Here is a 24,965-nt window from a genome sequence, read left to right as displayed (position 1 = left end):
ACTTAATAGACAGTTGAATAGACAGCTCTCCCCTCACTGCTTCTACAAACATTTACTATTCAGACTGCACACTCTCCCAGGCTGGGGATTTTTATTTCCTCTTTCAGGTCAGGGGGTCTTAGTACGTGGGGTTTAGTGGGTGGGAGATTCCCTCAATATTATTTCTTAATCCTAGGAAGGGCCTGCCTAGAACACCTGCCTGGAAATAATGCCCGGGCTGTCCCACAGAATGATGCCCATCTCTGCTGCAGGGCCAGGCCCCGAAGGGAACACTGGAGGTCGGCTGTGTCTGGGGCCAGGGCTGACCAGGCCCAGCTGAGCCACACTTCTGCCACACCTTCCAAAGCCTTCGGTGCATTCCAGGGCCCTCCCCTCACCGCAGGGGCACAGCGCATAAAGGATGCTTCAGCCAAGCACTCCAACATTATTTTATTCAAAAATAAAACATTACAAAACCAAGGCAGGTGGGCATCCTTATCTTGCTGCTCTTATCTCAATACAGCTCCAGACTCTGGAGACATGGTCAGTGCCATCCTCCACGTCTCCCCAAGGGACCACCTCCCCAGGCCACAGGGGCATCTATGCTCTGCTCTCCCCAGAGAGGAGGGGTGCCACAAGGGAGGCAGAGCCGGGAAAGGTGGGCTACTGGGGAAGGGTAACGAAGCAGGGGCAAAGAGCAGACTGTGGCCAGAGACAGACAGGCTGGCCGGAGCTGCCAAGGATGCACACGAGGAAGGTCTGGGTCTTCCTGCCCCTGGATCTAGTGCAGTCTTTTTACCAGAACACACCAAGGTCCGAGTTCATAATGATAGCCCCATTCTATCTTCAGGCTTCTATGTTTTCAGAAGCCAAGAGAGACACATAAAAACATTACAGAAATTGCTTCCAGAGCCCTGCACGGAAAGACAGCCCTGTAGTCTGATCCATTTAGACAAGTCCCCGTTGTGCCCCAAGGTATCTCACTGTATATTTTTATAACCCAGAAAAGGGTTTCATGCAAACCCAAAGTCAAGAGTCTGGCTCAAGGGAGGTGGGAGACGCTGCTTCAAGCTAGAGGAGGTATCTCTCCCTCTCCCTCTTCCCGTCTCTGTCCTCCAGTGCCCAGACCCTCATGTGGCATCTCATCAGCACCTAATCACCCTCTCACTTTGATCAGGGTGGCACACGGATGCGGCACATCCCCCTGCCTATCACATGGGGAGTTTCTGATGGGAAGGGCTACCATTGCTCCTTTTCGTTTGTCCAGTCCACAGCACACTGTCCTGCATACCCCACAGGTGACGAGTATCTCCAGGACTTCATCTGCCTCCCTCACAAGGCTGCTCTGGCATCACGTAGGAGGCCATCCCTAGACAAAGTGCTCTGTACACCTGCAAGCTATAATTATCATTAAGCTTGTCATGGCCCAGGTTCTGCCCAGCCCACTCCACCGGCCCCAGGCAGACACAGCCAGGGGTGAGGCCTTTGCTCTCAGCTAGCTTTCAGGACCCCTCTATTTGGAACATTTTGTACAAACTAGCCAAATTCTAAGATAGGGCACTGCTGTATGTATGCATGCCCAGAGGAGACTTGGGAAATCCTGTCAGCTCCTGTTTGGAGGCAAACAGAGGCTCAGATAACACAGGGGGCATTTCTAGCTGGCTTAGGAAGGTTTTCCATCATAGCTCTTTCTAGTAGACTGAGAGGGTGAGGGGTCGTGACTGAGGAAACGAAGCCCCCTTTGGCCAATCTAAAAGGGAAGGAGCCAGGTTCTTCAAAGCTCTGGCCCGCAAGGACGCAGGATAACAGGTACCCATAGAAATAGACACGAGACCCTGGGCCACAAGCTTCAGAAGAACCAGGGGCAAGCTGAGACGTGATATTGACCTCCTATCCTCTTTCTTTCAGTTGGAGGTGTCCCAACATCAGAGGGGAGCAGGGAGCCTCTGGGGGAGATTAATGAGGACAGATGTGGCGTGCTCCTCAAGAAGAAACACCAGGAACGAGAAGGAGAAAGGCTGCCTGGCTCATCTGCAGAGGCAGATGCCTATTAGGGATTGAGTTGGGTCTTTGGGGAAGGAGGGTTCAGCCATGGGACTCCAAGGGGGCCTTTCTAAAACACATGATCACGGGGCGGTCCAGAAGTCTGGCACACTGAAGAGTCCCAGAGGGGCACAGTGGGTCTCACGGTGAAGCTCTCTTCACACAAGCAAAGGAGGGCAGAACAGCGAGCCCAGCGCTCGGGCCTCCAACCTTCAGCTGGGCCTGGCCGGGAGGAGCAGCCCGGGGACCCTGTGCCCCTCGCAGCGTCACACCGCCCTGGCCCAACAGTGCTCCAGGCGACCGCGGCCCCTCCCCAAGGCCCTCAGCCCGACTTCCTCTCCTGCACTCCCGGTGGCTCCACAGAGCTGAGCTGCCTCAGCTTCTCCCGGTAAAGGCTCAGGAGATGCTCGTCCGCCTGCACCCCGGCCTCCTTCAGCTCAGACATGACCTTCTCCAGCCTGTGGGCCGTCCGCGCTCCCTGGATCTTCCTCTTGCTCAGGTACAGAGTGAACTCCTGGAAGTCCAGAAGCTTGCACGTGTCCACCTCACAGAGGCTCCTGGTGTCTCTGGCTGTATCCAATCGGGGGAAGAACACGATCCCTGCCATCTTCTCCAGATCGCGGATACTCACCTGGAACTCTGTGAGCTGGGGCCGGAAGCCAATGGCGTCGTTGGGCACCACAAAAGCACCCAACGCCAGGGGTTCACTGGAGGTGAGGCTCCTGCGGGCCAGGATGACCTTGTAGAGGTGAGACGGGACGGCCACGTCGTCCTTGCCGATGACCTACAGACAAAGCAGGGACACCGCGTTACCACCGGCTGCAAGCCGCTTCCCACATGTCCCCTGCGAGGCGCGGGCCTCGGGGCTCAGGACACACCATGACTCCTCCCTGACCATTGGAGTCAAAGTCAACCACCAAAGAAAAAAATTAATCTGAAATACGGATTCTGAGACAAAATAAGCAACTAGCTGAAGATCCTGGTCACAGACCCTTCAAAGCAAATCACCTTTAAGACCACACGAAGGGCAAGCAAGTGCCCCCTGAGCTGCTCGGAAGGAGTGGAGCGGAGACGTCACCACGCCGCGGCTCTTCAATGCACACAGAAAGCTCATCGTGTTCTCGAAAGGTCAAGCTCCTAGCGCAGCCACAAGAACAAGGCCTTCGTCAAACTCACCAGGGAAAAGAACAAATGGAAGACGCTTTCAAACGGCCTTCGGGAAAAGGGCCGGACACGCCTCATCCTCATCTCTGGTATCTCCTGATTTTTAAAATTAAATTAGCTAAATGGGAATGCTGTCTGCTCCGAGTTTTCCTCACTCTCAGGCCTGCCATCACACACAGAACTGCTGTGGGGCATCAAACCAAATCCTCTGGAAAGGCACCCCCCCACGAGAAGCAAGAGCCAGGGTTACACTAGAAAATCTAACTAAGTTGCCTGTGCGGGTCTGCTACAATAATACAATAACATTCATTAGAAAGCCCTTTCAAATGTCCATCCCCTCGGCTTAAAAGCCGTATCTGTTTTCTGAAGAAGAAACTGAACATTTGTTTCCTTAATGGTTTCCAGTGAAATGACATAATCTGGCTAAAATATGTTCACAGCATTAACTCTTCGCTGCCCCCACACACACACACACACATAGCTGATCAGGGAACGGTTACGGCTACTTCTGATCTCCTCTGACTCGCCCAAGACAAGCAGAGCCGTCCGTCCGTGGGAGATGGCCTCGGACACAGAGAGATGACTAAAAACATAGGGGAGGGTGAGGTTCGGGGTCGATGTGACCTGCAGGAGGCTGAGAGGCCAGGGAGCACCTGAAATCCTGGTAGGAAAGGGGGAGCAGGCTGGAGGAGCCACCCATCGCCTCCCAGAAGATGGAGCCCAGGCGAGGGTCACAGAGCCCTCCTGAGACATCCTGACCAGGCTGACAGTGCAGGGACTGTCGCTCTCATTTGACAGGGGAGGAAACCAAGGCCCAGGCAGAATGACTGTCTGGGCAAGGTTCACTCACCCAATAAGTATCTGGACTAGGACCTGAACCCAGGTTTTCTGATCCTAGCCCTCTACTAAGTTTAAAGAAAACTGGGCTACAGAAAAGCAACGGAAGCTAAAATTCCTTCCCCAGCCTCTCTCTGGGCCCTGAGCCAGAGTTCTTTAGACACTCGAGTCCATCAAACCCTCTCTTCTCCCACCACAGCGCCACGGTAAATGGGTGGGGGGCCGGGAGAGGAGGGGATCTGTGGGCTGCTCTTCCACACAGGCAAATATCTAGGCCCGTGGGACGATTCCTGGCCAAGCAGGGCTCTCCTGCCTCAAGCCCATCCATCCTTCGGGTCCCGCTTCTTCCCCGATGACTCCAGATCATACTCTTCTCCTCTGGGGAGACACTGCTGATGCACCCCAACATCTGGTCTCTCCTGACCCCTTCTGGGGTCACCAGAAATAAAAGCCGTGCGTCTGGTGTTTGGGGCCGCGACCCGGCCTCGCCTCTGCCTCGGCGCTCTGCGCTCTCCTCGCACCACTGGACTCCTCCGTCCAGTGACAATAGCTTCCCGGGGGCTCGAGAACAAGACCCTCCCTCATCCCTGCCTCCAGCTTTCCTGGCTTCCTTCAAGGCCCAACTACAGCCTCATCTCCCACAGGAAGCCCTCCCCAGCCCTCTAATTCCAGGCCTTCCCTCTGTTAATTATCTCCCTGTGCACACATCCGTCAGCATGTCACCTCCCCCTTAAGACTGTAAACTCTGCGAGGGCAGGGACTGTCTTCTGCTCTTTTGTATTCTGAGCGCTTAAGCACGATGACTGGTACACAGTAAGCACTTAATAAATGCTTACTGCCTGTCTGATAGCTCTTTGAAAAAGACATTCCTTCAGAGCTGCTGGGGGAGATAAAAGAAAGTCAGGGTTTAGTCGGCCCGAAATAGGGACAGCTAGTGACCCCTGCTGGATTCCCGCGGAAACCACCTTCCCTCGCTTTCCCGAGGTGGGAGAGGAGAGACCAGGAGCTTCTCCCCCTTCTTCTCCTCTCCTATGACCGCACCCCAAACCCTAGGGGTTCTGAAGAGGATTTAAAGACAAAGAGTCTGGGGGAAAGGGATCATAGGGCAGGAGGGGGCACCAGGGTCACAAGCGGTCCCCATGGCTCACCCATCTCAGCCCCGTCATCGGGCCCACTCCAGTCTACGCCAGAGCCTGCGTTACTAGCTTGCTGAAGCCCACCTCCCCAGACTCCGCCCTTGTAGTCTTCCAAGAGAGATCCAGAGGCCGAGGATCTAGGCCAGTCCTTCCCAAATACAACCCCGAGCCAGGTCATTCTAAGGATTCCCACGATGGCCCAGGAAAGTCCCTCCTATCTGCCTCCCCACCTCCCCACGAAACAGGCACGCTGCTGTCTGGACACCCCCCATCTTAATTCCCATCCTTGCTCCGGAGGGCCGTCTCTACCCTCCAGAAGCTGAGTCTTCTCGCTCTATCTTCCTGACCCATCCCTCTAGACTGATGTGCTTTTTCCTCAACAGATTCTACCTACGTGGTGTTCTGGGAGCACATGGAGGGCTCTGTGTTCTGAAGCCCCCATCACACCAAAGCATGACCTCTCATCACATCCTCTATTTCTGACTCTCTGCCCCCCAACAGATCTCCCCACTCTGGACCAAGCCGAGCTGAGGGCCGCTCTATGACCAAAAGATGCAGGACCCCTTCACTTGCTCTCAGCTACAGCTTCTAAACACTTTCCCAAGGTCATCAGACCAAGCTGGTTGCCCTCATCCATGAATGGGGACCCCAGAAACTCTATGGGGTATGTGAGTACATGAATATATAGGATTATGTATGTAGTATGTGTATATATGTATATGTACACATGTACACATATGTGCACAACTATATATACTTATATGTGTGTATTATTTTGTCATTTAGTCATTCCATTGTATCTGACTCTTCATGACCCCATGGACCATATCACCCTAATACTGTCCATGAGGTTTTCTTGGTAAAGATACGGGAGTGGTTTGTCATTTCCATCTCCAGTGGATTAAGGCAAACAGAAGTTTGCCCAGGGTTACCCAGTTAGTAAGTGTCCGAGGCTGGATTTGAACTCAGGTCTTCCTGACTGGCTCTAACTATCAATGCATCTGTCTCCCCTGTGTGTGCTGTACGTGTGTGTGTGTGAGTGTGCACGCGCGCGCGTTGGGGGGGTGTTATCTATAGTATGTGGGTGTGTATACATCCATACACACACACACACACACGCGCACACACACACACAATTGGGGCCAGCACAGAGCCACTCTACCCTCTAAGTAAAAACAGGCAGCAGGCCAAGAACCTGTCAAAAACAGCCTGGTCCTTTGTCACTGCTCCTACAAGACTCTCAGTACGACCCAAGCCAAACCAGGTCCAAAAGCCAGCTGAGTCCCCACCACAGGGACCTCTCCCAGGGCACACAACACCGGACTGAAGGTGGCCCCAGGGACACAGCAGGAGTGTGCCATCCCAACAAGAGCCAGAGCAGAGACCGTCCAGACAGGCTCCCCATCAGAGCAGAGCAGTCTAGACCGGCCACCTGGCCAGTGTCTAGGAACGAGCAAAAGACCTCAATGTACAAGTCAAAGTGTGCTCCTGGTGCCACCTGGTGGACTTAAGCCACCACTGCAGCCGCCCGAGCTGCTCCCAGCCCAAGGTGCCCAAAGCAGGAGCTTCTCTACAGACAGTAGAGTGTGTGTGCGTGCATGTGTGTGTGTGTGATGGTGAGGAGCCTCTTCTGGGAGTCCAAGGCTTTTCCTGAACCCTGGGGAAGGTTACAAACCTCTCAGGCCAATCAGGAAGTGGAAAAGGCAGGACATTTCCAGAAAAATGAGCAAGCTTCCAGAAGCTGCAGCTGTCACCGTATTCCTGGAACCGCAGCTCAGGCAGAAGGGTTCCAGAGCAAGACGCTGTCCACCATCACCATCAGCAAGTATGCCGGACAAAAACACAGCCCCTGCCCTCAGGAAGCACCTGCTAGCAGGAGAGACTACGGCCGCCGTGGAAGCGGAAGATCTGTGCAGGTAACGGGCAAAAACCAGGGCTTCGGGGAGAGCTGACAGACCAGGCCAGCACAACTCGGAACAGCCAAAGACGAGGGCCGGCCCAGAACTAATGTGTCTTTGGGTGCTGACTGTGTGGCCAGCCCACTTCTCCTTAAACAGTCACTGAGGGAAGCCCTTGTCCCAACGGCTCACCTTCTCTAAAAAAGGGGCGGCCACCCCTGAGAAGACATCGCCAGGAGAGACGGGCGATGTCGGGAGCAGCCACGGGGCAGCTACGGCAGCTCATTACCTGCAGCGAGTTAGCTCCTTCTGCACATGCAGATGGTTTGAGACTCCCTCGACCGCAGTGACAGCCTGCCAGGACACACGTGAGCTGAGTGTCTGGATTCCTCCTAGCGGGGCAGTTCAGACATTCAAACGCATCTGGCCAAATCTGTCTCTCACACTAACCTCCAAGTAACGCTCCCTTCCATCTCTGCCAGGTAGGAAGCTGATTCATGGCGCCAGAATGGCTGAGGCTGGTCTGAGACGTGGCCTTGCAGTCCTTCGGTAATGGTTCTAGAGGAAGCGGCCTCACGTCTCTCCCCAGCTCTTCTGAGGCCTCCCTGGGAAGAGCTGAGCGGGTTTCGTTGGCCTTCTGGGCCTCGGTTTGTTTAAGGAGGAACTTTCAAATCCTGTCTAGTAGGAGCAGTCTACAATCCAGTCCAGACATCAGAAACCAAGCCTTTCAATCCACCATGCCATGTCTTCTCAGCTGCTAACAAAGAAATCAGGGAAGAGAGCCCAAAGAAACCACAGGTTCTGTTAGCCTTTTGGTCACTGCACCTGGAGAGAGCGTCCCTGTGAAAGCTACCTGGGGATAACTCATAGGTCTACCTGCTGCCCGTGACCCCGCCTTTAGCTCAGTCAGAGCAAGGGAGGGGAGTGGGGAACACCTGCAGAGTGAGTCCAATGGGGGGGGCCTGACCAGGGCTTACAACACCAGGAACAGCTGAAGAACACAACTCCGTCCACCATTAGGTCAAAGCCTCTGTCAAAACTCATCGTCCTTCTATCTTCAGTTCACCCATGGGCTTCAGAACCCTCAGGCTCTGATGCTTCTGGCCCAGATTTCACCTTTCCTTGGAACAGAGAAATAAGAGCACCCGTCCAACTGGCCCAGGTAATTCTAACCGTACCCATCGGTGACTCTCTTCTGCTAACATCAGCCCCCGGCTGTCTCCTGAGGCTTCTGTTCAGGGGGCATCAGAACAATGTCTTCGCTGGTCGATTCTAGGAGACGTAGCCTGGCAATACAGAATGTATGGCTGCCCCTCACCACCCCCACCTTTGTCACTGGCAAGCCTGACAGGGCCCGAATCTCATTTTCTGCAGCCTCCCTTCCAGGGCTGTGAACAAGGGGCGATTCTGTTCTCCCACACCGCGGCAGATCCCTACAAACTGGTTCTCTGTGGCCCATGCCCTAATTTCAGGGCACTGGTGTCTTATCCCATTGCCTCATGTGCAGAACAAGTGAGATGAATCGGATGGTTGTATGCGAGGCAGCTTCCCACTGTCTGCTAACAAGGCCCTCAGTGCCTGAAGGCACCCAGTAAATGCCTGGGGAGGACAGCATACAGTATGGCACCGCTGCCCCTCCCAGGCCCAGTGACCCAGAGAGCAGTGCCAGCACAGAGGAGACCTTCCTCCTTGCAACATTCTCCATTCCTAAACTCTGCCTGTCACAAGCACCTCCCCGTGACCTGGAGTCCAGTGTTCATGGGCACTCACAGGGGGCTACTTTGGAAAGCCCCAGAGTGGGAAATCTACATCCCTCATCCAGGGGAAAACTGCTCTGATCAATTTAGAATGTGGTGACCTAAGGTAAGTTCTCTTCCGCCAAATGGAGCTCAAATTTTCTACTCATTCTTAGTATATATTGATTTACAATTTAGAATGTTAGGATGGATGCCTAAAAAGTTCCAGTCACCATTATGCAGCTAAGACAATGCCCCACACAGACCATGAGAGCGTGAAAAGGGCCGCTTTCCCAACGTGATTTGAGGTAAGAAGCCCCACTGCGCGAGCAGCTGCAGGAACTCATGTTTCTTGGCCCCCAAGGGTTACAAAGCATTTTCCTCCCAACAGGACAGACCTGGGTGGTGGGCATTTACCCAAACTTGGCAGATGAGGAGACTGAGTTCAGAGAGGAAGCAAACTGCCCGAGGCCCTGGATTTGAACCCAGTCTCTCAGACTCCACAGCCAAGGCTCATAGCCATCCAGAATACGGTCAAGCACCGTTTTTGCTTAGTTCCACCACTTTAGAATGACTGGGCCTCAAAGAACAAGAAATTCTGCAGGCAGTCTAGGCTGCTGTACTTACTACAAAATAGAGCCCCAGGAGAAAGGAGGACTCCTGACTCCAAACAAGAGAGTCAGGACACCTCCCAGAGCACAAAGCTCCAGCAGAGTGCAGCTGGGACCGATCATGGAAAGAGGTGGGGAACAAGGAGCATCACCCCCATTTTATAAACAGAGGCTACTAGCCCAAGATGAAATGGCTTTTAAAGCTGGGACTTGAAGTTCAGTCTTGTGACTCCAAATCTAATGTTCTTTCCCCTACAGCACACTGCTGCCTCCTGCGATGGACACCTGGACCATGGGATGGACACAGCCGCTCCTTCAGCCACCCCGACCCACCTGGTCAGTTCTGCTCCTCCCCTCCTCCTCATCCTCCCATCGAGAACACAGGCACGGAGGCCGTCCTTCCACAGTGCTCTCACTGGGCCTCAGGGATCCTCGCTCCAGGACTAGCCCAGTGAGTAACCCAAGAAACACAAGCGGATGTGACCCGGCTGGACAACGGCCTCCTGGTCACTGCCCGGCCCTCAGGCTCACAGGGAATGCCCTGCCTGACCTCTCCAACCTCCATTTCCTGCTCATATACCCTAAGACTCCGTCCCAGCCCAACAGAATCACTCACTGCCCAGTCTGAGAAACACGCCTGCCTGCACACCTGGGAGGGGCATGTCTAGTGAGATGTAGCCCAAGAGACTCTGGGTGACACTGCCTTATCAACTACCATTACCGGGACATTTCTGGCAGGTACTTGGTCCCAAGGTGGCCCGGCAGAAATAAGTGCAGAGGCAGGTGTGGGGTGCCAAGGTCAAGTGGAGGCACAGTGTGGAGAGGGAGACAAAAGAGGGGAACAGCCCAGGGCTAAGGCTTGGGATGAGAGAAGTACACTGGTGCATTGCCGGTGTGAATCAGTACAACCATTGTGTAAATAAAGTGGATAAAATTTACATACCCTGCACATATCCCAAAAGTCCCCTTGTACACCTAGACATCTATAGAGGCTCTTTCCTGTGCAGGTAAAGAACTAGAAACAAAGTCGATGCCCACTGGCTGAGGAAGAGCTAAGCAAATCATGGCCCACGAATGAAACAAAATATCTCTGTGCCGTAAGAAACTACGAGCGTGATGGCAGCCAGAGACAGGCTCAGAAAGGGCGCCAACGAACGGATGTGAAGGGAAGTAAACAGGCGGAAAACAACACGCGCTTCGACTGCAGCGACGCAAGTAAAAGAACAGCCCCAAAACCATCGCAAACGACCGCGACCAAAGTAGGAAGAACGAGCCTGGCCCCGAGGAAGAGGGACGAGAATCCCCGACCCCCACCCCGCTGCACTGGGGGGAGGGTCCTCACGCATCCACACACTCACAGAACACCAGCCTCCTCGTGTACTGAATCATTTTGCAATTTTTTTTCACTTTTTCCTTACTGTCTTTAAGATTTTTTTTTTTTAAAGAGTTAGCAGAGATGGCTCCGTGGCAGTGTGGAGGGGGAAAGGTCTTCTTGTTAAATAGCCGTGAGCCATCCCTGCTGGCCACGCCTCCTCCGGCCAGGGCTGAAGTCCATCAAGGGTCCACCGGGTCTGGGCCCTCCCTCTCCTGGGCTCCCCCAGCTCTCAGACTCTGCTCATCACTGTGGGGCACCGCACCAGAGGGAGGGCTGCATCTGAAGCTGGGTTTGTCCCACGCTGCTGCTCTGCCATGGGGGACTGACACAGAGAGATGGGCACACGGGATCAGAATCGGGTTCAAATCCAGCTCTGCTCCCTACTGTCTGTGTGTCCCGGAACAAGGCACTAAATTCCTGACACTCACTTTCCTCGTCCCCAGAAATGAAGACTCCAGTCTTCTTGGCACAGCTCTGCCTACGATCCCAGGACCGATCAGCCACGGACCATACCTTTCCCTTCTCGATCCGACTTCATTGGGTCTTTAGGAGCAAACAGAGATGGTTCCCTTTCCCCCTTCACATCCTGGCATCCCGATCTACGTTCTCAATCTTCTAACGCCGAACTCCCCTTCCTGCACCCCACAGCCCCGTCCGCCTGGCCCGCTGCTGCACGTGGCTGGCCTGGCGCCTCCCCTCTCCAGGCCTTTGCCCTTCTCGCTCCCCTTGCCTAGACTGTATTTCCCTTCTCACTGCTGTCTCCTAAACAACCTTATTTCCTTCAAACTCATACACCACATCCTATATGAAGCCCTTCCTAATCACAACATGGCTTTCCCCACAAAAACAAAACAAAACAAAAAAGCAACTTTTGGATATGTTATACCTGTTGATTTTCTCTATATACTGTCAACCTCTTGAGGACAGCACTTAGCACAGGGAAGGTGGAGAGAAGAGAGGAAGGGGGAGGGAGGAGAGGGAAGGAGAGAGGAGGGAGGAGAGAAGGAGAAGGAAAGAAAGGCCATTTATCAGGTGCTTACTGTGGGCCACCTGCTGTGCACTGAGTGTCGGGACACAGACTTCTGGCAATAACTCGCTATAATCAAGACTGAAGATGATACACTGGAGAGGGCCACAGAGCCAGGACTGAAGCCTCAGCCCCAGCCCTTTCTGGCTGCGTGACCAGAGCTACTTACATGGCCTCTCTGAAGTTCAGATTCTCGGTCGGTAAAATGTAGGTGATGATGTGCACCCACCTTCCTTCACAAGGCTCACCTGGAGGGGGGTGTGTGTGTGTGTGAGTGTGTGTGTGTGTGTGTGTGTGTGTGTGTGTGTGTTTACAAAACAAATCAATGTGAACGAGCGCGAAGGCCAAGCATGGTCAGAAAAAACAAAACAAGCAGGTGGTTGCTTTGCTTTGATTTCCCAAAGCTCTGACCCAGACAAAGCTCCTGAACCGGTCAGAGAACAAGATCGTCCAGAGCCGAGAAGCAGACACTGGATTGGGCTGGGGACCAAGACCACCACAAGCTTGGTGCCCAAGACAAATCACTCCCGAAGTCCTTCCAAGTGAGCCCGTGGGTGCTGCTCCTCCCACCCTCTGGGATGCAGCCACACTGGCCTCCTCTCTGGTCCTCACACAGTGCCCCATGCCAGGGGCGCTCTCCCTTCTCGCCTTGTCCTCCCTCATTCTCCAAGCCTCAGCCTAGGACCACCTTGGATATGCCTCTGCTCACTCCCTCTGAAGCAGCCTCATGTCTCCCTAACTCCTGTTGCCTTCCCGTTAGATGGAAGCCCTTGGCAAGCAGGGACAGCTCCCTTCACTGGACCCGTATGCCCAGCACCTAGGACAGCACCTGGAGGGCGGCCACCAGCTCACCTGGAAGAAGGGGACAAGAACATCTGTGTCCCTAACTTTGCCGTGTGGCTGTGAGGACAGAATGAGCTAATGGAGGAAGGATTCTAAGGCTACTGTGTGCCAGGAACTGTGCCGAGCATTTAGACTATTATTATCATTGCTGTCATCAGGGATCATGTAGATTTACTTACAACAAAAACAAGAAATCTGCTTTCCAGAAATACGTAACAGACGAGAGCTGGCATTTGATTCAACATGCAGGCATAAATAAACATGTATAAACGTAACATGGTCTTCTTAGGAGGCCTACATATCCCATTATCAAAAATATTCATACACTTTCCAACTCTGTAGTAAAAGTCAACATTCAGTTTTTGTAAAGTAACGCCACACAAAGTAGTTTGCTAGTCGGGCCCTTCCTATACCCCTCCTTCCAACCCAAACAAAGTCAGCTGCCGCCTCTGTGACTGTTCCCTTCCACAGGCACACCTGGCATGCACATCCCCTCCCTCTCCACCAGCTCAAATACCGACCCTCCACTGAGGCCTTCCCTTCCCTACCCAGTCAGGGGACACTGGACCCTGCTCTGATTTCTCCAGGCAGTTTGTTCCTCTTTGCATGATTTAGGCTATTTCACCTTGTCTCAGTCATTTCTATACATTTCTTCACTCTGCCTGTTAAACTGTAAGCTCCAGGGTGAGGCCTATGGTCCTCACACTTCCCACAGCCTGCAGGAAAGGGCTTTGCCCACCTCCATCACTGGGTGCGTCTTCAATGTACCTCTCGGCCCACAGAGAACACACTATCAGCAGCCAGCACTGGGAAGCTGTGCCCCTTCACGAAAGGTACTTTGGGGGCTTCCTTGCCAAGCCAGACTACTCACGCCTCTACCTTCTGTGACGCAGAATCACGAAAAGCTCAACTATAAACTGGAGTCAATCTGCTTCTAAACAGATCTCTGAAAACATATCCTAAGGAAATTAACCCACTCCAGCTAAGCAGCCATGGCTTTTACCATCTCTCACTGTGCACAATGGGTGGGAGTTTGGAGGACAGCGGGCAGGAGGGGCAAAGGGATGACCACTCCTGAAAAGCCCAAAGAACAATTTTCACAAAGTCCACCAGAGAAACAGTAAGTTAGGAAAAACACGGAGTTCCAATATCACCAGTAAGTCTGATACTCAAACTATAGAGGGAACAGACACAATCAGAACATTAAGAGTCATTCACGGGGGTGGGGCATCTAGGTGGCACAGTGGATAGAGCCCCGGCCCTGAAGTCAGGAGGACCTGAGTTCAAATCCGGGTTCATACCAAACACTTGACACTTACTAGATGTGTGACCCTGGGCATGTCACTTAAGCCCAATTGCCTATAAATAAATAAATAAATAAATGAAATTAAAAAAAAAAAAAGAGTCATTCGCGGGGCAGCTAGGTAGTAGCACAGTGAAGGGCAGCCAGGTGGTGCAGTGGACAGAGCACCACTCCGGGAGTCATGAGAACCTGAGTTCAAACCAAGCCTCAGACACATGATATTCACTAGCTCTGTGACCCTGTGCAAGTCACTAACCCCCCTGCCTAGCCAAAAAAAGAAACTCAAGAGTCATTCGCCATGAATAAGCGGTCAAGGGATAGGAATGGTTTTTGAAAGAACCGCAAACTACATACGCCTCATGAAAATATGCTCCAAATCACTAATTTTAAGAAAAATGCAAATTGCGACAATTCCGAAGTTGCAAAGATGCCCAAACAAGGAATGATGAAGGCCGAAGGGGCCGCTCACACCACTGAGCCAGGAACCGGCACAACCACCTGGAGACGACCCCGCCGGCTCTGCAGGAGAACAGGGAGCGAGCGGGGTACTGAGACTGTGTGCATCAATAAAACATTTCTTAAAAGACTATCAAAGTTTAACTTCATCAATAATGTAAAGACACCTGGACTTGGTGATTCCATAGAAAGAGGGGAGACCGTCTAATTCAGCAAAAGCCCTCAGACCTCGAGCAGCGTCCTGCATACCAAGCAGCCCTCAGTGTCCCAGCAAGTGCAAAAATCACGGACGCAGCTCTGGGAAGCCAATCAGGAAGGGAGCTATCAACACGCGGGGGGGGGTCAGGCAGCCACAAGACACAAACGCATCAGACCGGGGCCCCAGCTGCTGAGTCAGCAGGTAAACCTGGGAAAGAGGCGTTAATGAAATGATCTTTGAGGACAATGATGGGGAGAGGCCTCCTTCCAACAAGGAATGACACTGACTAGTCCCCGCCCCTCCCTGGGCCTCAGTTTCCTCCTCTGTAAAACGTCCCTCCCCACTCCAGGGCTGTGAGTCCTGAGTCACTGTGCTCACCTGTCCGACAGAGACAGGCATGACAGCCTGAAAGGTCCCGTCAGGCTCCAAGTCTATGACGCTACCAAGTCATCCCAAGTCCTCTGTAGGAGAATCAGAGCCACCCTGCGAAGTCCATGAGCATGCTCCAAGATGTCATGCTCAACAACGGGCCTGAACTCTACTCTCCAGCCAGCCTGGAACCGTCACCCCAGCCGAGGGGGAGCCACATAGCAGAGTCTTGGTTCCAGGATGGACACAGAAGAAAAGGGTGGGGAACAGGCCAGTCCGAACCTACGAGAGGCAGCCTCGCTGCTGTGGGCTTGGTCATGTGGCCGACGTACTTGCGTCCCTGGGGACGTGGGGGCTGTGAAGATGCCCCTCACTGTAAGGGGAACTGAAGACCCCAGCGGCTCCCGTGACCTACAACACATGCAGAAGTACAGGGTCCCGAATCACAAACTGGGCCGGAAGCCAAAGAAATGCAACTAGAGAAAAGTGGGGCCCCTGCTTCAGGGGGTCGCTGGCCAGCGTGAGCAGAAGGGAGAAAGGCGTTCAGGGACGGACCGATCTCTGGCCTTTCGTCAAGGCCAGCCTACCCAGCAGAGCTCCATGGAGAGATGACGCACTACGCCAATGAATCAAGGTGCTAGCAGGTCATTGTTGGACTTAGGAGTTTCCCAATAAAATGTACATTGTTCTGTGCAACTTTCCAAACCCCAACTCTTGAGGGAGGCAGGAAAAGCTTAATTTTTTTTTAAATGTCATTTTATTTAGAAGTAGGGACAGCCATTTCCTCTTAATGAAAAAATCAGCCAATACATAAATTATGGGAACACCTCGGATAGGAAAATCCCACCATTTGCCCAAAAAGGTTAGTTTAATGAAATGCTCTAAATTATTTGACCACTAAGTCCTGTTTTATTGTAAACAATGAATTCTGGGAGAAGCAGCCTGGCACAGTGTGACGAGCATCAGCTCTGGAGCTGTCTGTGACCTCTGTCAGTCACCTGATGACCCCAGGCCCCAGTTCTTCATCTACAAAAGGAGGATCGTGGACTTCCTAACTTCTAAGGTCCCTCTTAGCTCTAAACTGCGTGATCTAGAGGCTGATAATTAGTTATCAGCAGTCAAAACTAAGAAAAGAAAAGAAAGGAAAGGAGGAAGGGTGGGAGGAAGGGGGGGAGGAGGGAAGGAAGGAGGAAGGAAGGCAGGAAGGGAGGGAGTTCATTGAAGTATTTTTTCAAATGCCTAGATGAGAAATGAAAGAATTCAAAAGGAAATGAAGACAAGCAGAACAGGTCTGAAAGTAGCAGGACAAATGTTTTGTATATTTTTAAGTTAAACTATACATAGCTTGAGATTTTGTATTTTCACACACAATTCTCTCGTTCTGTTCTACTTTGTATATGGAAATGTTCTTTCTTTTTTGGTTTTTGTTCATTCAGAATTAAGAGTTTGTTGAGCAGATGTAAAGCTCTCTGTCCCCCTTCCTGGTGGGTTTTCGAGCATTTCTTTGGCGCCACTAACCCCAGAGTTTTATAAAGGGCCTGCTGGGATACCGGCTCAGAGCCTGGTATGTGGGACAAACAGAAATGCCGCACACTGCCCATCAACTCAAACCGTCTCCTACCTCATAGGTAACTCTCTTCCTTCCGTCTTCGCCCATCTGCGGCAAGGTCAAGGGTCCAGAGACGATCCAAACATCATCAAACCTCTCCGTTAACTCTCGACAATACATTTCAATTCTGCAAAGAGAAGAATCAACAGCAGCAGCCGTCACTGGTGTGAACATGGAGGAAGTAAGCCACATCCAGCAGATGGGAATGCTCAGCTATCACCATGAACTGATCCGTGGCAATTCTCAGAAATGGGCATCCACGTGACTAATAAAGTTACTCCTTCAATCTCAAGTACAAAGACAGAACAGAAACAGCCGCCGCTGTCTGGGAAGCTACCTTAGGTGAGACACAGCCGAAGAAGAAAGGGGGCCAGCGCAGAGCCCAGGAGTTCCCCCAGAAGGGTCCTCAACAGCAGGGTCAAAGCCAAGGAGGGAAATGTGCTCAGGAGGAGGGGGTGGTCAGCAGAGGCGGACAAGGCCTCTGGATCGGTGGCTGAGCGGACCTCAGAGAACCCTGCAGAAAGCCCTCCTGAGAGAAGAGGCAGGGAGTCCCCTGCAAGGGAGGAGAAGTGAGTTAGAAGAAGGCCCGAGCGGAGAGACTTTTCTAGGTGTCCAACTGTAAAAGGGAGGGGAGCCATAAACTACTGCTTGAAAGATGATAAAGTCAAAAGAAGGTAAGGGAGACTTGGGCACATCTGCAGTCAGTGGGAAAGCAGAGAGGGAATGATTAAGAAATAGAGAGACAAAGGGGCCATTTGGATGTGACCAAAGGCATTAGTGGAGTGGTGGACCTTAGTAATAAGAAAGGCCATTTCTGCATCGGTCACCAGAACACAGCAGGATGAAATGAAGGGTAATCAAGCACGTCTTTGTACCTCGGTTTACCTATCTGAAAAATGGGAAGAGCCATTACAATGTTCACAACTAAGTTAAAATAGAGACAAACATTCTGATTGTATCTCATGGGATCACTCTTTCTTCCTGGGATAAAACAATGTAAGAGAAACAGTACCAGTCGGAAAACTTCCAACTCTCCCACGAAGCAGCAGTGACAAGTCACAAACTCTGGAGGCCCCAGTCTGCTCACGGGCAAAACATCGGCCCCCTGCCCCGCTGTGCCTTCTTCTGACCCCAGAGCAAACCCAGCATGTTCATCGTTTCTTCCTTCTGCAGCTCATAAGTATTTGGTGTCAGCCTTTCCAAGGACTTCTTTCTCCTAGTTTACAGAAGAAACCTCACTCTTCAAAGACAGCCTTTAATTTATCTGCTCTGCCTGGTAACACGGCCAGATGGCAGTAACGGGCTTTCCGTGAAGAGGCCCTAAACCTGAAGAGGACGATGCTCCTGCTGGAGAGAGACAGGGTAACAGAGGGGGTTGGAGAACTCGCTAACACCGCCAACCTGCACTTTGGGAGGCAGGCCAAACCAAGGTCAAATTCAGGAAAATCTTAATTTACATGTTCTGAGCTTCACATATAAAACATGAATATACTCTCATCTCTTTTAAAAAGAACAATTTGTAGGCCTCGCAGATATTTTCAAAATAACTACTTAGGTATGAACTTAACTTTTCTTCAGACGGACCCATCTGGAAGTTTCCTGCCTTTAAACCGCCTCTCCAGCAGGCTTTGAAGGGGGGTTCGTAACCTTGAGCCACAGAGAGATTTCAGGGGTCTGTGAACTTGGAAGAGAAGAGGATTCCATCTTTCCTTCCATGAGCTTCTAGCTGAAATTCAGCCTTCCCTTCGCTTTGAGAGGGAAGGGCCCAGAAGCTTGCCCAGAGCCTGCCCAAGGCGTCAATGACAGAAGAACCCCCAGGACCCACTTCGAAGGCTGGAGACTTCACTGACGGCTAGCTCGGCTGGACTTGCAGAGGCAGAGGAGAATCAGTTCTGCCAAAAGGGCCAGTCTAGAACCGACAAATCTTTCCAGAGCTAATTAATGCTTCTGTAAACAAAACTGATACTGTTTGTACAGACAATCAATTAGCCAGAGGCGTGATTATGATCTAGGCACCTAGCTTAGCAGTGGTGTGATTCATCCACAGGCTAGTGGGTGGTGATTCAGGGCTGTCCCTCCACACTTGAAAGGCCATTCACGGGGCCCAGGGGCCAAACAGTGATGGGTCCTTCCACAGCATTGCTGGAAAGCTTCTTCCATCAACAGAGCCAGCCTGCTGCAATCTAACACGGGGGCAACTTCTTCCTTCAGACCAGGCTCCCTCCCTCCAATAAGCCTCCCCAAATCACAAGGGGCTCTACCCTGACCCTCCCTGGTTCTGCATACAGTGATAAGGCACTGGAGTGTGGACTTAGGAGTCAGGAAGGCCTGAGTTCAAATCCTCCATCCAGCACTTACTAGGTGGGCCACCCTGGGCAAATGAACTAACCTTCCTGCATCAATTTTCCTCATCTGTAAAATGGGGGTGATAACAGCCCTTCTCTTAGAGGATTTGTGGTAACGATTAAATGAGATCATAACTGTAAAAGGCACTTAATTAGCATAGTACCAGGCCTGTGGAAGGCGATTTCCTAAGCCAACAGCCCGCTGCTGGATCCTGGCTGGGGAGTCAGAGGAAATACAAACAAGACGCCCCAAAATGTGAAGCCGTGCCCTGACCTTCCACTGCTACCAACTCACACCAGCTCAGGGGAGTAAAGGAGGTCCTTCTAAAATCTTCACACATCTACAAATTACTGCTGTTTAAAAACCAGCCCTCTGCCATTTGTGGACAGCTTGTTCCCACATACAAGATGCTGCCTGATGCCCACAAGAAACCTGGGGTAGGGAGCAGAGAGCAGAACTTCCATTTTAAAAAGGGCCACCTACAGGTGACTGAGGTCTGTCCAATGAGAACGGCTCACCGTCCTAGGGCCCTCCAAGGCATGAGTTTTCTCCACAAGAGCCCTCAGTAAAGGGGGACAACGACCCTAGCAAGCAGGGTGGGGGCCGATGCGGCTTGGGCACTCCAAGGGCAGGGCAGGGCACTCCAAAGAGGACGTCCCCTGGCCAGCAGAGTTGCCAGGGTCTTTCTCACTCTGTGGCCAACTCTCTATCCACTGCACCATACTGCCTCTCACTAGGCGAGAGGTGCACATTTTATTAGCCCCATTTCACACGTGAGGAAACTAAGGCCCAGAGAGGGTCAGCCAGCTAAGTCAACATCAGATATGAACCAGGTCTCTCTGGCCAAATCTGATACTCTTTCTGCTAATTATGTCACCCCCATGATCACCTATGGCCTTTGGTTTAATTCCTAATGAGATGGTGTCGCAGGTGCTTAAAACTTTCAGAAACCTCTATAAAGGATCAGTGTGAGAGAGTGGACACGGCACCAAGTTGGGGGAGTCCTTCCCAGAAGAGGTGAGACCTGAAGAATGGGCAGGACAGAGACAGCCAGTGGGGAGGAAGGGCAGGCCGGGCCAAAGGTGGAACACAGGCCCCACGTACAGGGACCGACAGGCAGTGCAGACGCTAGCCTGCAGCAGATGAAGGGGAAGGATGAGCCCCCCACCTTGGGGGGCTGTGGGAGGGAGGACAAGTCAGACTGTGGAGTCAAGCCAGAGTCTAGATGGGCCCCCAAGAGGCCCCGAGGAGGAGGGGGCTTGGATCCAGGACTCAGGGCAGCGGAGGGAGGGCCCTGGAAGGAAGCCTGGCCCAAACAGTAGCAAAGATACTGAGCCACATCTGTGGGCCCAAGTTTCCCAGTCTGGAAAACAAGAGGATTGTACCAGAAAACCTCTAAGACTCCTTCCAGCTCTGTCCTGAGGGACACAATTCAAGTGGCGACTATGAAGGATGAGTCTTACAGTGACAAACACACAGGATGGAATGGTGAAAGAGATGCTGCCGTCACCTTCCTTCTCATCCCAATCTCTCTTTTTCGACCCCACGCCTCTGAAAGCACAGGCAGCTCAGTCACACAAGGCGTCAATGCCATGGGGAGCCAGCCTCCCATGACCTGAACTGCAGGCTCCAGCTCTGGGGGCTCTGGGCCATGCTCAGAACCAAACCTCCGGGGCATCGAGCTGTAGACGGAGTCCTCCTCCCAATCCGCCCTGTTCCCGCCTCCACCTCAGGCGTGGGGCTGACTTTGATGCTGTCCTCATCTGCCTTGTGTGTTGGGCTTTCCCAAGGAGTCTGAGAGTTGGGGAACCACCTTTCCCCATGCTGCACCTGCTGTCCAAGCAGCAGGTGCTTAATAGTGACTAAAAAAGTCAAGGACTAAAAAGGAAACTCTGACTTATACATGGAAGACCAGGCATTTTCACAACCACATCATTGCTTTCCCATAAATTCCACTAGAAAAGTCACCTTTTGTGTTTTTCAGAGGATGCTGAACTTTAAATTTGTTATGACCAAGAAAATAATCTTAAAAAAAAAAAAACTGGCAGAGACATCGGACACGAGCCCTAAGAGAGCTGCTAAGGGTCCTTAGGACAGATCAGTCACTAGGGCTCGTCCTGCAGCTGTTTTTCAGTCGCCAAGATGGCGGGCATCAAGCCTTGGGAACAGGGGACGGCAGTCTGCCCTCATCAAACACAACCGCACCAAGTTCTTCACACTCACCTGTTCCAATAGCCAGCATTATTATCAAAGTTCTGAGGCACAATGTTCGAGAGGTAGAAGGTTTCCTGCATGGCTTCCTGTAGAGACAAGGGAGAAAAGCGGCCTTTAGGGGAATGCTCGTCTGGGTTGGCAGCCCCCAGCAGGTCCCATGGACGAGGCCAGCCGGGAGAAGCGACGGCATCCTGCTCGTTACCCACCCATCTAGCTGCCTTTCTAATACAGAAACTTATTCTCCATAAAGCTCCATTTGGCCCAGTAGCAGGGCGGGCTCTAGGGTTGGCAGATTATTGCCAAGTGACACACACAAACACTCCCTGTTGCTAGCCTACTGGCTGGGCCCCCCCCCAGACACAGACCCGGGGTCCCTTCCCCGGGAGAGACACAAGCCCTGCACCCTAACCTTCTCTGCATCACCCCCTCTGTCCATCACAGGGCCTTGCCCACAGAAACTCCCATGGATTTTCATCATTCAACACAGTCTAAGCATCCAAACGCAAAGTTAACCCTTCCACGAGAGCCTCCCTTCTGCTCGGTCAGGTGTGAGGACGAGCCAAGTGGTAAAAGGATCCCTTACACACTGCTGGGCTTTGGAAGCTTCTGGAAACCAACATATACAATGAAAATGCAAAACGAGTGTCCCTGATCTCGAGTTTCTCCTGCCATCATCACTCGCCAATCAAAGACCACCCCAACAAAGAAGGCCGAATCCACCGACTGCACGCTGCCCAGGGAGGGAGAGGAGGGCAGCGCTGGGATCTGAGAGAGCTGAAGTCTTCCCAAAACCACAAGTCTAGTCCAAAAGACACTCTCAGGGATCCTGGGGCCTCGATAATCAGAGGCCTCCCTCTGGCTCCCCAACATTCTCGCTCACCACTGTCTACCCCCAGAGTATTTACATCAGACAGCTCTGAGAAATGAAGCCATCCAAGAGCTTCAGAACCAAAAGTGAGACCCGCAGTCAGACAGCAGATGCAATTAGCGCGCCGGCCAAACAGCCAAGCCGCTGGTCAGAGAAAACTCAGCCGTTATTTCAGCTATTGGCAGGACTTAAGGGGTGGGAACCCCCTCACTGCCTTCCCCAGCTCCTCATCACACCCCCCTCCCCCATCCTCTACTGTGTCCAGAGCGCCTCATTTCTGACCCACGCGGCCTAGTTCAGCGTCTTGGCATTGGCTCAAAGTTCTAAAGGATAAGAGACGCTCAAACAGCCCCCGCTGACGTCCTCCTGCCAGCCCTGCTCTGCCCCCACTCCCAGCCGGCGCCAACTTAGAAAACCAGCTACTGTTGAGAATTTGTTATTTCCCGCCGGTGCCATGTGTCCCCGCGACCAGCCGCTCCCCAGGTAGTCCTCGTTGTCTGCGCTGAAGGCTGGCGGGATGCTGGGGTCTGGGCAGAATTTACAGTGTCTTCGGTCTGCATTGCCTAAAGAGCAACATACCCAAAAGTTAACACACCAGTGGTCAATCTTCAAAAAGAGCTCACAGGTAACTGCTCGTGCACAGACGTGCGCGCACGCGCGCGCACACACACACACACACACACACACACATGCTGGTGGCCAAGGTTTCTCTCTGAGCAGTTGCTATGTGGGGCTTCATGCATGCCCTGAAATCTCGGTGCCCACTCGGGGAGGCCACCCAGCACAGGCCCTGTCCACTTAACGGCCTGTCTGTTGTGGGCAGCAGGGCTGTCAGCGGCGCCCCCAAGGCCGCGTCCTCACAAGCGCAGCCACAGCATGGCAGTGTCCTCACTATCTTGCTTACCCCATGACTAAAGAAACGTTCAAGTTCCCATGAGTTCAACACCACCCCCCAAGGTCTTCCCCAGCCCCACCAGAAGAGCCACAGGGGCCCCCACTGTCCTTGACTGTAACAACACCCAAATCAAACAATTCAGGCTCTTCTTGGCAAAGGAGGAACCACATTTTGACCTATTTCTGGCAATGCCCCAGGAGTAATGAAGACTAATAAGATATTGTACATAATTCTCAGAACTCCGTTAAACCAGAAAAATTAACTGTGGAAAAGTGAACATTTGTCACCCTCTTCACAGACATCCATGCTGTTTGTCATTCAGTGTGGAGAGAGATCATTTCTAGGTAGGGTGGAGCAGCGGTTGGTGTGCTGGGAATCAGGAAGACCTGGGTTCAAATCCTACAACAGGAGGCAAATCAGCCAACCTCTTGGGCCTGGCGGCCTTTCCTGATCCATGCTGCGCCTCAAAAGCCCTTCGCGACCTCACAGCCAGAGCCCCTCCAGCCTGGCCAGTCTCTGACGCTTACTCCCTTCCATACAAGCGATGCCCCAGGTTCTCTGGCCTGACCGCTGCTTCGCACATGCCACGTTCCATCTCCAGCGTCTGTGCGTACGCATGCTGGGGCAGCGCTGGGCCTGGAAGCCTCTCGCTCCTCACTTCCCCCGGCCTCCCCAGCTTCCTTCAAGACTCAGCTCACATCTCACACCCCGAGCCAAGAACCCTCCCCAAGACTCCCTTCCCTGCACAGTGTAGACTGCAGCCTGGATGCAGTTATCTGCACAATGCCCCACCATTAGAAGGTGGGCTCCCTGAGGGCAGAGCCTCTGCCTGCACTGCATCCCCAGTACCTGGCCCTGGACCCAGCTTGACAAACACTTGCCAACTGACGTTCGCATGAGGAGGTTTTTGGGAAACTGACAGATACTAAATGCTAATTTTTCCAAAAGGGACTGGCTAGCAATCATTATCAAAACCAGTCAGCCAAGTTTATGAGACAATAGTTTTCTCCAATTAGTCGTGACAATTAGAAGAAAATTTCAACACTAGTGACGCAAATGTCTATTCAGTCAAGGATTAAGAGACAGCCCACACTTTTTCCTCCATATGGACCTAAAATCAGGACTCTCATTAGGGTACGCCTTGATCTTTTTCCATTTAAAGACAGCACTGTGCAAATTCAGGCACAGCCCACACCGATCCCTACTTTCAGGGGATGTGAAAACTCCAGGTAACAGCAACATCCTTGGCTGGCAAAGGGATTGTCGCTAGAGCAGTGTTTTTATTCAATTTATGAATATATACTGAACGTGTCTGTGTTCCCGTTAGGCATCTCACTGCACACAGTGAACAAACCCAAGGCAGTCTCTGTTTAGGGCTACCTCCCACTACAGAGGGAAGTGTGTCATCCAAGTCCATCGACCCCAGCGTGCACACTCACACAGCCCCGGACGGGACCCGACATGGTCCCCGAAAGAACCTGGCGAGCGAGCTCGCAAAGCCAGCATCCCTGCCATCTTCTCACCTCACGCCAGCAGCTCACCCTTTTTAACTGACTCCACTCGCCAACCTGTTCAGTCAATTGCGTACTGACACAGCGCTGCTGAGTTCACAGTATTTTATCAGAAAGTTTAATTTTTTAAAAATCCTAATTTTATAAAATCCCTAGAGTTAACTATGAATCTGGAAATGCATCACACAGACAATTCTATTAAGAGCATTACCTCACTTATCCAGAAGTGACAACCTCGATTGTTTGGACCAGGTGACAGGCTGAAAAGGCCTCTCAGTGGCCAACCTAAACACAGATCAAGATTTATGCACAGACCAGTCCCTCAGTTTACACACGACAATGAAGTCTGGCCGAACAACAGAGAAGCACAGCTCCTAGTGAGGGACGATAAAGGAAAAAGTGGAAGGGCCAACACAAACCCTGCACGAGGAGAGCAGCTGGTGGGCAGCGGAGGTGAAAGCAGCCCTCCCTCCACACCTGACGCACTACCCCGAATGTACTTACAAATACCTGACAAATCAGGAATAACAGCTACGTCTAACTTAG

At 52.3% G+C, this 24,965-nt stretch overlaps 1 protein-coding gene across 1 annotated transcript in view; it reads right to left on the bottom strand.

Annotated features, from left to right (window-relative positions):
* Nucleotides 1-412: 412 nt before the first annotated feature.
* EXOG (exo/endonuclease G) overlaps nt 413-24,965 on the bottom strand; it is a 29,244-nt gene continuing 4,691 nt past the window's right edge. Inside the window, exons 2-5 of the mRNA XM_027835867.1 lie at nt 22,437-22,576; nt 21,155-21,231; nt 16,598-16,712; nt 413-2,806 (exon numbers count right to left, since the gene is read on the bottom strand). Coding sequence (XP_027691668.1) covers nt 2,345-2,806; nt 16,598-16,712; nt 21,155-21,231; nt 22,437-22,576 — 794 coding nt within the window. The 3' untranslated portion in view covers nt 413-2,344. The remainder of the gene's footprint in view (nt 2,807-16,597; nt 16,713-21,154; nt 21,232-22,436; nt 22,577-24,965) is intronic.

Source organism: Vombatus ursinus, unplaced genomic scaffold (genome assembly GCF_900497805.2).
Source record: "Vombatus ursinus unplaced genomic scaffold, bare-nosed wombat genome assembly UNPS02014817.1, whole genome shotgun sequence".
Classification (NCBI taxonomy): Eukaryota; Metazoa; Chordata; class Mammalia; order Diprotodontia; family Vombatidae; genus Vombatus; species Vombatus ursinus.
Note: the sequence above shows the minus strand (reverse complement) of the source record. Positions and strands in the feature narration are given on the sequence as shown.